We start from the raw sequence: 13,174 nt of genomic DNA, 5'->3' as shown, positions 1-13,174 counted from the left end.
GCAGTGTTTTCATATTGTTTAGCTTAGTTGGCATGAAACTTGGCAGTGTGACATCCCAGCTAACACAAATACGTAACTGTTACGTAACTGCAACGTAATCTGGTGACCAAACTTTCGTCGTGGCAACGTAATTAGTTACGTCGTGGCAACCGGAAAAGTGAAATTCCCAGATACGTTGTTACAACGTAACTTTGTGACGTTACCAGTTAGTAAGCACGACGTTGTTACAACGTAACTTTGTGACGTTACCAGTTAGTAAGCACGACGTTGTTACAACGTAACTTTGTGACGTTACCAGTTAGTAAGCACGATGTTGTGACAACGTCCTCCTGTGCTGGTACTAAATATGTCATTTTCAAGGCGGACAGTTGGTGTCCTCATTTGCCCACACCTCATTTAAAGACTATTTAAATCTGCTGAATGATGAATGCATACTCAAAATTAGGTAAATTCAGCTAATTTATTTCGAAAACAACAGTACACAATAACATTTTAATTAATTATAACACAATTATAATTCGTTTGAACAAAGAAGGGGAATGTAGAGGAATGCAGAACAAGCGAACTACTCCAATTCTGCAGGGCCTACTGGCAGTCGATCCTAAAGAAACAGCACAACAACAAAACAACAGGTTAGTCATTTTCATTGTAACCTTTAAATAAGAGTTGTATTAGGCTAAAAAAGGCTAAATAAGGGATATATGATACTTAAACTGTGTCACATTATTTTTTGCAAAAAATGCAATTTATAAACTGGCCTTTTGCTCCAAATGGCGAAATTATGTCTGGGCACTGGGAAAAAAATTGGCTTTTTTTTTTTTTTTTAAATTCTCAATGCAAGCTCTTATTGTTCCTTATAGGGAATATGATAACGTCTACATGAAATTCACGCACCGTGAATTTGTCGAGTTTGTCTGATAGTAGCTATAACTCTGCCTTAACCCCGCAGCAAAAATAAAACAAATCCGAAATGACTCCAAAGGAGCAATTGCTGATTGGTTGTTATTATCCGCCTTTAAGATAACGTCTGTTGTAACGACTCTGCAGAGGAAATCTTTTCCCATGAAACGTTTTTTCTTCCCTCTTCACAGGAAATGTTCAGTTTCTTGCTACTGCTAATTATTCAGCAATAATATACCATTTTAAAATCTTCTCAAAGACAAAGGTAAGTCTGATTTTTATCTAACCTTATCCCGTGTGGTGATTTATGTTTGTTGATTAAATGTTGCATATTGTGAGGAAACTCATAGGCTTAAGGTCACATAAATTACAGAGATTTTGCAAATTAAATCGAGGAGATAATATTAGGTTTATTGATATTTAAACCTGCACATGAGCTTAGTTATGGGAGCTGTCCAGGGTGATGAAAGCAGTTTGTAACTTTTTCCTAACAAAAATGCTGTGAAAATGTTGACTAACGTGGAAATTGTGTTTTGGGCTTAACTTATCTTAAAATAAGTTCTATATAAACAGACGTTAACGTGGGCATTTGTGGAGAAAAAAGTTTACAGACCGGTAATGTAACTATACACATTTTATTGTTATTTTTTATTTGTTTTTATAGTCCTGATAAATAATATCGATTGGAAAAAGCAAAAATGAAATGCTTTTCATTTTAAGTCAGTCCTTTTCATAACATCTTGTGAGAAAAAGATGCAACTCCTGTGACATAAGATCTTGTGGCAATCAGGGTTTAATATGTAAAGCGACATTTTCTCGTAACAACGAGATGTTATGTCGATAAAAAATTAATAAGACTCGAGAGACTTACAGTTTCAAAAAGTGCGGTTAGCAGTGTGTGTATTGCATCACCCGACCCGTGCGATGGGTTTAACCAGGTTTAGGGGAGAATAGGCTGAATATGAACCAGATTCAGATTGTGTTCATCAGTAGAGTGAGTTGATTATTTCTTTGATATGGAAATGCAAGTACTATGAAACTTGTGTAACTTTTGTCGTGCATGTTGATTTATTTGTCTTGTAAATTCAAGAAAACTTTCCGTTTTACATTTTCCCCCAACATTAGTTTTTTTTTTTTCTTCTTTTTTTCGCATTTAATTATGTAGAATTTTGTGTATTTATTTATATATTTATTTGCGTGTTTAAATATTTTTGCAGGTTTTTCCCTCCATTTTTTCAATCAAATCAAACCATTGTCTGATTAATATGAAATATTTTGACTTTGTTCCCCCTATTTTCCTATATTCAACATCAATACCTGAACATGTTTTTTCAGTTGGGCTGGCACATGTTTCAGTGTCTCTGCAATGTAGCACTCTACGTCCTTCTCTCCCAGATCAGACTTGCATTTCAAAACAGCATCTGGAACAAAACAGAAATCACGAATATTATGCAAGTAGCCTACCATTTATTTATGATGTGTTATCATTTTAAGTTTAGTAAAGGTATTTCACTTAAAAAAGTTATGACTTAATGATTACAAATTTTTGATTCGTTCAAAAAAGCTGATTCATTCAGTAAAGACACCTTTTATATTGAAAGGACTCAAACTTGTGATCACAAGTGGGCAAAACCCCTTAATGGTGGACAAGATATAGCAGCGGACAGGAAAAAACAGATTTTTTTATTATGGACCAGGACTGACCTGAAGGAAAATGCTATATTGTAAATGCCGCTATAGCAAAAAAAACGTAATTCTGTGCGACTACGCATCACTTTACGGAGAGCTTACGACATACTAGTTAAAGGGCACCTATTATGGCATTTAAAATGTTCCTAATATTGTCTTGGGAGTCCCCAACAACAGTTTTACATGCATGCAATGACAAAAAACACTTTTGTTGTCTTATAATATGCATTTATGTTTACCTGATTTGCTCACCGACTCCCAAATGATTCGTTCAACGACTCATTTTTCCAAACCCCTCCTTTGCGTGACGCTAATCTGCGGTGATTGGTCAGATGACCCAGTCAGTTGTGATTGGTATACTCTGTGCAGAAATTGTCGGAAACGGAACGCCCATCACCGCTTTGTAGTAAAAAAATCAAAATCAGAGAAGGAATTTGAGTTGATTTATGTTAACGATCATAGCCCAAAGTTCGGTGGTAAACACCCAATCAGTTATTGTTTGCGTTAGCCCAACGCATAAACATATTGGTAAAGCACTGCATTACTACAAGTTATTGCTCTATTCTTTATGACAACTCCAATAACATCGACAAACATTTCACATATTTCAAAAAAATTGACATTGGAGACCTAGAAGCTGCGCTGAGCGTAACGTACACAACACACACAAATACTTATTAACATGCTAAAAAACACATAAAAGCAACAATTATTAATAATACTTACAGGTTGTGATTCGGAGGAGGAAGCTGATCCAAATAAACTTGGTACTGAACCTTCCTTCAGTATCAGCCGGCTCACAAATCCACACTTGAAAGCATTCATGTTCGTAAAGCAATCGTCATTAAAATGACGCGAACACAGCACAAGGTTCGGGCTGTACTTGTGTGGTATAGTTGTAAATATAAACTCTAGCCACTGATTCTTCACATGCTCGTCCCTGGGCAGTGAAAAAAAGGTCGCTTTTGATATGCACTTCAGAACACAGCGTCTTGTTTCGACATGATGTTTTCAAGTTTTCCCTGGTGTCTGCGCACGCAATGAGTGGGCGCGGCCAATTTGATAATTTTTCGTCTTGACGTCACAACGAAGAGGAAAATGACTCATTGGAAAAACGATTCATTACATTGACTCAGAGTCGACTCCTACTTTTGAGAGACAATAACTTTTTTTTTACGGTGAACTTTCATATATAAAACTTTGCAGGATATTTTTGTTCACTTAAATCTGTTACACACTACATGAAAGGTAATTTTCAAAATTCCATAATAGGTGCCCTTTAAGTTCTGCCTTAAGAACAGGTGGTGCAACCGAATTAAGCACTGACTTAGTTACAAACTAACTAGTAGTTTCTAAGCCCTTAGTGTGAGCTTTACGTCCTAACTTACTTGAGAATTTACGCACAGCTGGTGCAACCCTACCCTGCTATTTAACAAACAATGACTAGCATACACGTCATATAATCACAAAAGGGGTGCAATATGTTTTATTAAACACAAAATAGGAAACTTAGAAACCCTTACAATGTTGAATTGTTAGGGATATTACAACCTCTTGTCTTTGAGGATAGCTGAAATAGACAAAAAGAAAACTAGCTAACAAGACACAACAGTGATAGCTAGGTTTAGCAGTAGCTAGCTAACTTAGTCAAGATATTGCTAATCAGATGTTTCCTTGTGTTTTTGTACAGCAATGGACATTTTTGTTAAACAAAAACTCACCAACTGGAATCTTGAGTGCCTTGTTGAAAAATTTGCAGGTAACCATTCACAAATATCTTTTTCAATTACTCTTAAGGATTTTTTGTTTTGTTTTGTTTTTTGGGGGGTAAATAATTGTGATTTTCTCCAATATAACCAGTGTCAGCTCTAGCATTTAAACCGTGTCAGAGTATATATACTGTATACAGAGATGGGACCAAGTCACACATGTGCAAGTCTCAAGTAAGTCTCAAGTCTTAACCTTCAAGTCTCAAGTAAGTCCCAAGTATTTTTTTTCTTGGGCAAGTCAAGTCAAGTCACAGGCTATGTCAAGTCAAGTCCAAGTCAAGTCACAGGCTATGTCAAGTCAAGTCCAAGTCAAGTCACCTTATTATTTTAATTTTACCTGCAGAATCTGATCATAATAAAGTGAAAAGACAAGATATAAGTAACTGTCAGTAAATTACAATACTCATGTTCAGTAAAATACATCATGGAATCAAACAAAATTGTAACTTCATAAAATTATTTATTTTTCACTTCTGCCAACAGTGTTTGAAATGTTTTAAATTTTCAACATTGAGTCCATAAAACAAATAACAGCTTAACATCCAACAGACTCCTCTCTGAACACCTCCCTCTCTCTCTCTCAAACACAGTTACGTACATTAAACTTTGTTACATTTCTCCTCTCTCTCTCTCACACACTCTCTCTCTCACACACTCTCTCTCTCACACACTCTCTCTCTCACACACTCTCTCTCTCTCACACACACACACTCTCTCTCACACACACACTCTCTCTCTCACACACACCCACACTCACTTTCACACACACTCTCTCTCCCACACTCCCACACCCACTCACTCACTCTCGCGCTCACACAGAGTATATCCATAAGCCTATTTCTGCAATGTCTGTGAGTGGGAAACGTTGAGGTACCAGCGCGCGTGAACGTCATGGCAACGTACAAAACAAAGTACCTCGCGCGGGAAACACTTAACGTAAATGCGCGTAACTAACGTAAATCAAGCAGGCTAGTATGCAGCATAAGCCACGAAGTGTTGGCGAAATAAAAAATTAATGGACAGATTTTTTTTTTCCAGAACACTTCTTGCACAAAATAAATTCAAGCACTTTCAAGGACCTGTATCTATGTATGTTTATTTTCAAGAACTTTCCAGGGCCTTGAATTTTATTTTTCAGATTCACAAACTTTCAAGGATTTGAAGGACCCGTGGGAACCCTGCTATTATTACATTAGCTAACTACCAACTAACCAGATAAAATTAACAAATTGACAAGCACTTACTGGGCAGAATGGCTCTTCAAATGGCGCACGAAATTGGAGGATGTCGTCTGGCTGTCCGCGATCTTAACGTTGCATGTCTTGCAAAGCGCTGTTCGTCTTTTGCCATTTGATAATAATTTTTGAAGCCGAAAGCGATGTCCCTCGGTAACGTTACCCCTCCGGCTGACATGTTGATGTGTTTATCTGATCTAAGTGGGCGTGGTGTGCGTAAGGTACGAGAGGGCATGGCTGATGATAGCCTATAGTGTCGTGATCCAGTCATGACAAAACTATTCTCAGCCTGCGCTCCAGCTGGATCAACTTTTTTTTTTTTTAATAATTTATATATTTTATATTCAAACTGAAAACATGATGTGATTAACACTCAAGTCATTCAAGTCTTCGTGTCTCAAGTCAAGTCAAGTCCCGAGTCTTTAACTTCCAAGTCCGAGTCAAGTCTCAAGTATTTTATTTTTTGTCAAGTCAAGTCACAAGTCATAAAAATAACGACTTGAGTCGACTCGAGTCCAAGTCACCAAGTCACAAGTTCCCATGTCTGACTGTATATAATGTAATCCATGCCTGATTTTACTGTTTGTTTGTTTGTTTGTTTGTTTTTGCTTGTTATCCTCCAGATGAGCAGATAGATGATGACAGTTTCTTGTTATTGGATGAGAACACAATTGCAGCCCTCATTCCAAAAATTGGCCTCCGACTAAAATTTTTAAAACATTTCCAAGAACTTAAATTAGTAATTTAGACATGCAATATATCTGTTTTCGTTGCCAAGCCAGCATAGCTGACTTGAAACAATTTTTTACACACTTAAGGGCAGTCCACAGCATTAACAGTGCTTCCACACATTTTGAATGCAATCAGAATGGTTGTCAAAGGACTTTTTATTATATGAGATCATACAGAAGGCACCTAGTTCAACACAATAATGACCATAACACCAGCAGCTCAGCTAGGTCTGATTCTGACCAGGCTCCCAGTTTGACATTTGAGGCACTTGATGCTCAAGAACATACTTGTGTGGAAGTGTCTGACATTAGTGGGGTTTGTGATTTGGATGATTTGGAAGAAGAGGATATGACAGATAGGGTAGCTCTTTTCCTGGCTAAACTGAAATCGAAGTCTTCACAGACATTCACTGCTGTGAATTTTACAGTGCAGGAAACATCAAGTCTGTTGTCTGATATTGTCTCCAAGCTTCAGGAAAGAACAATGTCTTTGCTTAAAGATCTTGGACAAGACAAAAGCGGAGAAGCACAAGAATTGAACAGGCAATTCGAGGCAGCTTCTGAGCCCTTCAAAGGCTTAGAAACTGAATATAGGCAAATGAAGTATTTTATGCAGTCTGGTAACTTCATTCAGCCAGTAGAGGAGGCTTTCCCTGGCATTTCCTATGTTCAACACACAGATTCCAACAGTGGTACAGTTAAGCAAATTTCAGTGTGTGACACGTTTCAGCGCATTCCACTTAGACCTCTCCTAAAAAAGATACTTGAACTACCAGGCATCATGTCTAAGGTTATTGCATGGCAGAAGCAAGACAGTGGTGCTCTGCAAGACTTTTGTGATGGTGAGCTCTGCAAATTCCATGCCCTGTTCTCCCGTGAAGTCTCTATTCCTCTTCTTCTTTACATTGATGATGTAGAGACTGTGAATCCCCTTGGCTCAAAGACATCTGTCCACAAATTAGGATTTATGTATTTTGCTATCAAATGTTTACCGAAAGAGCTGCTTTCCAGCCTTTCCTCACTTTTTTTGCTGGCAGTCTACAAAACCGATGATGCCAAAACCTATGGCATTGATGCTGTTTTAAAGCCCATAGTGGAGGACATAAAATCATTAGAGAAAGAGGGTGTTGATATCAAAACATCATCCTTTGAGGGAACAGTAAAAGTCAGCATCTGCCAGGTTGTTGGTGATAATTTGGGGCTGAATGCAGTTCTTGGATTTACTGAAAGCTTTGCCAGAAATTATGCTTGCCGGTGGTGCCGTGTTCCAAAAGAAGTCCTAAGGGTACAGGTAAAAGAAGACCGTGGCATTCTCCGAACTGCTGAGTCCAATGAGAGAGACATTGGTCTTGATAGTGTCTCGGACACTGGCCTAAAACGTGCAAGTGCCCTCAATGATCTCCACTTTTTTGATGTCAGCAAAAACATGGCACCAGACATTATGCAGGACATCTTAGAAGGTGTAGGGAGTTATGAGATGAAGATGATCATAAACTCACTGATTGAGGAAGGACACTTCACCCTAGACACACTAAATTACAGGATCACAAGCTTTGACTATGGCTTTAGTGATGTCCACAACAAGCCCACTTTGATTACAAAGCATTACCTGCGTAACAAAGATGGGGTCATGAAGCAGACAGCAGCACAGATGTGGTGCCTTTTGAGACTCTTTCCTCTAATGGTTGGAGATCTAGTCCCAGAATCAAATAGGTTCTGGGAGCTACTGCTTCTTCTCCTTTCCTGCATGGAATTAATTTTTTCTCCATCACTCACTGTCGAGAGCACAATCTACTTGAAGTGGCTAATAGAGGAACACCATACTCTCTTTATTGAGTTGTACCCACATCAACATCTGAAACCTAAACACCACTTCATGTTGCATTATCCAAGAGCTATAAGACAGCTTGGGCCATTGGTGCAGTTTTGGACTATGCGATTTGAAGCGAAGCATGGCTTCTTTAAACGCATAAGCCATATCACGTGCAACTTCAGGAATATCTGTAAGACGATGGCCATTAGACATCAAGTAATGTTGTGTTACAATTTCTTTTCTGGAGGTGTCTTTGATCACAATGTTGAAGTGGGCCAAGGTCACAGCACTATTCTCGCTGATCTTGAGAGATGTGATGAAATCCAAGGAGGCTTGGAAAATATTCCATCCTACACAGAGGTGTATGTGCCAGCCTGGGTAAAACTTAAGGGAACAACATATAGGCCAGGTATGACAGTGTTTGTGTCTTACTGTTCAAGTGGTGACCCACAATTTGGATGTATAAGACACTTCTTGGCTTTTAACTCCAAATTTAAATTAGTGATTGAGAAGTTAGTCACTGTTGGATTTGAAAGGCATTTATTTGCCTTTGCTGTGCAACACACTCGTGCCATCACATGTATTGATGTCACTGATCTGACTGATCATCATCCTGTTCATACAGTTCAGTCATTCAGAAAGAATGATGACTGTTTTTATGTGTCTCTCCGATACAGGGTGTTGTAATGGTCTGAAAAAAACTAACTGAAATCAGTTATTGTTTAAAATGGTCAAATATTATGTAATTTAATAACATGTAATCTAACCATATCTGGTTTAATCCAAATAAACTTTTCTTAGTGTTTAGTGTTATTGAAGGCTTTTCAAAAATTATTTAGAAAATCAGTTTACATTTTGTTAAACAAATACAATCTAGTTAGGGGGATATTTTTTTAGTTGGAGGCAAGCTTCATCATTATCTAGCTCCAAGCATGCATAGAGTTCTGTGAAACCAGAGGTGCCTATGTCCACAAACCAGCTATGGTGACGGGTCAGGACCAGTAGACCTTTGACATAGAATTTGTGCACATTTCAGGCCTGGTAGTTGTGTGAGTCAAAAGTGCCATAAGGTGATAATATGATTTGTATTTCCAAGTCTTCCTTATCAATTTCTAAGTAAATTTTAAATGCATTAAGTTAACTTATATTCTTATATAGAATACTGTATATTGTATTTGCCTAAACATAGTTTTTTTTGTTTGTTCTGTAGAACAGTATCCCGCCACAGCACGGCACTGCATATGAAAATGCACAGGCCACCATTGCATCTGAAATTGCACAGCCCAGCACTGCACATGAAAATTCACAACCAACATTTGTTCTTAATCTTTTTCCAGATGACACGTTTGTATGTTTCCTGACAACTAGGAAAAGCATGAGTACTGACAACTATTTTTAATTTGTTGTCAGTACCTTTTTGTAAAGTAACATTTCCTACATTTACAGTAAGATACTATATTTACTGACAAATCTGTTACCAGGATATCCGTGCAATTCTGATGAAAGCACCACATGGACCCTCTATTGTGGAGAGTCTAGAGAATAATACAGTTTCTACCAAGCAAAGGCGTGCAATGGTGCGAATTATCGTTTCTTTTCTTATTGAGAAATATGGCGAAACGTGAGTATAAATACTATGTATTTTCACCCAAATCAATTCAGAATAAGACTATCTATTTTGAAACAATGTTTTTCTTTCTTATTTGGCAATCATAATACAGACCATCAACAGAGACCAAAAAGGCAATGGCCATTTCTCTAGTAGAGACATTTCCCTGTCTCCGTGACCCTGAAGGAAATGGCTTTGTGAGTATATTAATCTTATTTTATTCTGCTGACCGACATTATCTATCTCAACTGTCATTTAACTTTTCTGTCATACTGTGTTATACTGGTCAACTTGTTTTGTTAAATATAATTTTTTTATGATTTAATTTTTTTATGTGAGTTTACCATTACTGGTGTTTTTTGCACATTGGTGATTTAAGGTTGCAAATGATACTATGTATGTTTTGAAACATTAAATAACAACAACAATGACAAACATTATCTTTCAGGAGGCCTGGTTCAGCCAGGGGTGAAAACACAGGCCTTCCACAGGATTTCTTGAGGAGCGCCTTCGCAATATAAGAAAGAGGATGCGAGATTAAGAACACAGCCCTCCATAGTGCCTGTCTGTGAGGAGAGGTTGACTTTCATTCCTAGTAAGACTTATGCTTAGAATATTTGTTTTAAAGAATGAAAAACTATTTGAAGAAAAATCTACTTAAATTCAATGGGAAAACAAGTTTATTTTTCTTAACCCCATTGGCAGATTATTTTTCTTGTAAGAATAAAATCAGATTTCTCTGAAAACAAGACTTAATATCTTATGCCATTTTGCTTGACAAGAAAATAGTATGGTTTTTAGAATGTTTAGATATTTTTACAGTAAAACAGGACAAAAATACTGGGTTAAATTGTGTAATGTGGCACAAGTCTTCATAGCTATTTGATAGCCCAGATTTATTTATTTACTTTGATTATTCAATCATTTTACTTGACTTATAGGTTAGATTTTTGGAATATTTGAATGAAAGAACAAGAGGATAAACAGCCTGTTTTTTCTCATATTTGCCAAGGGTGGCAATATTTGTGGAGGGCATGTAAATATTCAGCTGATGTAAATTAACCAATATGACTTTTCACTTTGTCAACAGCATCAACTTTGTCTCCTGAGAGAGCAATTCAATTAAAAGAATGGCTAAAAAACAATACCAGACCACTGGACCAGGTTGAGCAGTATATGAAAGCAACTGCTCTTTTTAGGGCTCACTGGATTCGCCAGAACAGCTCGAAACCAATATCTGAGATTTTATCAGAGTTCCCTCGTCTAATGGATACCCCAGGCATGGTAAATGCAATATATCCTCAGTGTCTTTTTACGCCGTTGCCTAGTAGATTGAAGCAGATGAATTTTAAATTTGATTTAATAATAATTATAATAACATTAATCATGTGATAAAGTGCCAGCCTCACTTTCATCAATGAGTAAAATAAAAAATACATTGAATTTATCACTAAAATTCTATGATGTTATAATCATAATTGTCATAATATTAATTTCCAACTACAGATATCTCAAGACTTTAGTGTACTCCACCCTGATGCTGCTAACAAATTGTGCTCATCCTGGTTGCCTGACTTTGCTGACAAGATCCTGGCCTTTGCTAAAAGAGATGGACTGACAAATGGATTTCCTCAATTTAGACAACATATCTGCAGGTTAGTAATTATGTAAAATCAAATGCAGAAGAAACTAAGTAAAAGTACTTGCCCCTTCTTGATCTTCTCTTTTCTCACTTTTTAAAAACACTAAAATGCTGTTTAGCTTATTTAAAGATGTGTTTCATGTGAGTTGATCACAAGTGGCCAGGCGAGACATCAGGGAATGGTCTCTGATTTCATCACCTTTATGTCATCTCAAACTCAAATAACTTCCATTCCTCTGCAAAATACAAATAAATTATTGTTGATGTGTGCGACCTATAACAAAATTGTCACACCAGTTGAACTATTGTGTTGCAATCTTGAACCCTGGAAAAAAGAAGTTACATTTTAGTCTGTTTATTACCCAAAAGCTATCGAATCAGATGACAAGGATTAAACCACTGGACTCTGGAAGGTATGGATTACCTTCATGTTGCCTTTAGGTCAATTTTGGAACTTACATGTTTCAGACCCCATTGACTTGTATTAAAAGTACAAACAGACATCTCCTTCAAATTATGTTTGTTTGTGTTCTGCAGAAGTAAGAAATTCATATGAGTTTGAGATGGCATAAGGATGAGAAAATTATGAAAGAATTAGATATTTTTGGTGAACTATTTTTTTAAAGCCACACAGAACCAGTAACGTTTAAAACTCTTGTTAGAGCAGCAGTTGTTTAGGAGCTGAGATGTGTACTTTATCTACTGTCCAGTTCGCATTGAGGATGGATTAGTGTTTACACCTAAAATGTGATGTGTGTATATGCTTTTTGTGATCCAGTAACAAAACATTTTGGGCCCCCATTTACACCTGTATTTTGTGCTGATCGCTTGTGATCGGACCACTGAAATTAACTTTTCTCTCCTTTTAGATACCAAAGGCACCATGGCACTGAAACTTTTACCTCAGATCCTTCCACCATCTGTGTACAAGATTGGCAACAAAACCTTCTGGCCAACTATTGAGGAAGCCAGAACCTCTTTCATTGATGTACAACCAGTAAGTAGAAAATGTGAAAACAACACCAGAGCATGCTTCTTTATTTACTTTAAATTACAGCTGTTATTTAATTGCACTAAACCTGTAACAATTTTTTGGTAAGGAGTACATGCACTTTAAAGTTTGATGTTATTTTCTTATTTAGTCTGGAACCAACATGGTGCAGTACCTACTAAAACAGAGGGAGGAGAAGCCCTTCCCATTTGTCTTAGAACTTGGAGTTGGTGGACAGTTTTTCGTGGTGGTGAATGGGGAAGCCCTAGAAGAGCAGACTCTCCTCAAGGCAGTAGATGTTTGTTTCAAGTCCTTTTTTTGCTTTGACACCCACTTTCCAAAACAATGTTCCCCTGCCTGGGAGTTTTTACAGCAGGTAGTTTATGAGTTGCCTGGTTCCGAAAATTCAAATATTCGCTTTTTGCGTGCCTCTATTTATGCTGCTGAGGACTAAATTATTTATTAAACTAACTAATGTATGTATCTTTATTTATTTATTTATTTATTTATTTGTTTGTTTAGTGTTTTGTGCATTGATTTGCTACAATTTAATTCTTGTACATTCTTAATTAAAGCACTGCCTTGTTCCAAAAATGTAATTATAGATTGTTTGAATAATTTTATGCTGGACTAAAGAAATTAAATGTTAAATAATATACTGATAGTATTTATTTAATTTGATATTCTGTATAATAATTATTTGCTATTATTTTGTCTTCAAAAATGTATTTTTTAATAGTGTTTTAATTTTCTGCCTGATTCAGAATAACATTATAGTTTTTGCTGGCCATTTAA

At 36.8% G+C, this 13,174-nt stretch overlaps 1 protein-coding gene across 2 annotated transcripts; it reads left to right on the top strand.

Moving 5' to 3' along the window:
* The first annotated feature begins 333 nt into the window (after positions 1-333).
* On the top strand, positions 334-13,174 carry LOC127619140 (uncharacterized). Of its 2 annotated transcripts, XR_007967529.1 has the most exons (12): positions 334-445; positions 533-632; positions 1,092-1,165; positions 4,280-4,348; positions 9,348-9,485; positions 9,619-9,758; positions 9,859-9,943; positions 10,195-10,341; positions 10,837-11,030; positions 11,253-11,401; positions 12,258-12,385; positions 12,531-13,174. XR_007967529.1 is itself a non-coding variant. In XM_052091914.1 (8 exons), the coding sequence occupies exon 1, from the start codon at positions 6,344-6,346 to the stop codon at positions 8,822-8,824; it is 2,481 nt and encodes an 826-aa protein (XP_051947874.1). In that variant the 5' UTR covers positions 6,058-6,343; the 3' UTR covers positions 8,825-9,485; positions 9,619-9,758; positions 9,859-9,943; positions 10,195-10,341; positions 10,837-11,030; positions 11,253-11,401; positions 12,258-12,385; positions 12,531-13,174. The 2 variants fall into 2 exon arrangements, 1 of the variants encoding a protein (XP_051947874.1); XM_052091914.1 differs by lacking the exons at positions 334-445; positions 533-632; positions 1,092-1,165; positions 4,280-4,348 and having other exon boundaries at positions 6,058-9,485.

This window comes from Xyrauchen texanus, chromosome 25, assembly GCF_025860055.1.
Source record: "Xyrauchen texanus isolate HMW12.3.18 chromosome 25, RBS_HiC_50CHRs, whole genome shotgun sequence".
NCBI classification, from domain to species: Eukaryota; Metazoa; Chordata; class Actinopteri; order Cypriniformes; family Catostomidae; genus Xyrauchen; species Xyrauchen texanus.
This window is presented reverse-complemented; position numbering and strand designations above follow the sequence as displayed.

Coding starts and splice junctions, on each gene's coding strand:
- LOC127619140 (XM_052091914.1), top strand. CDS start 6,344: ATGCAATATATCTGTTTTCGTTGCCAAGCCAGCATAGCTGACTTGAAA.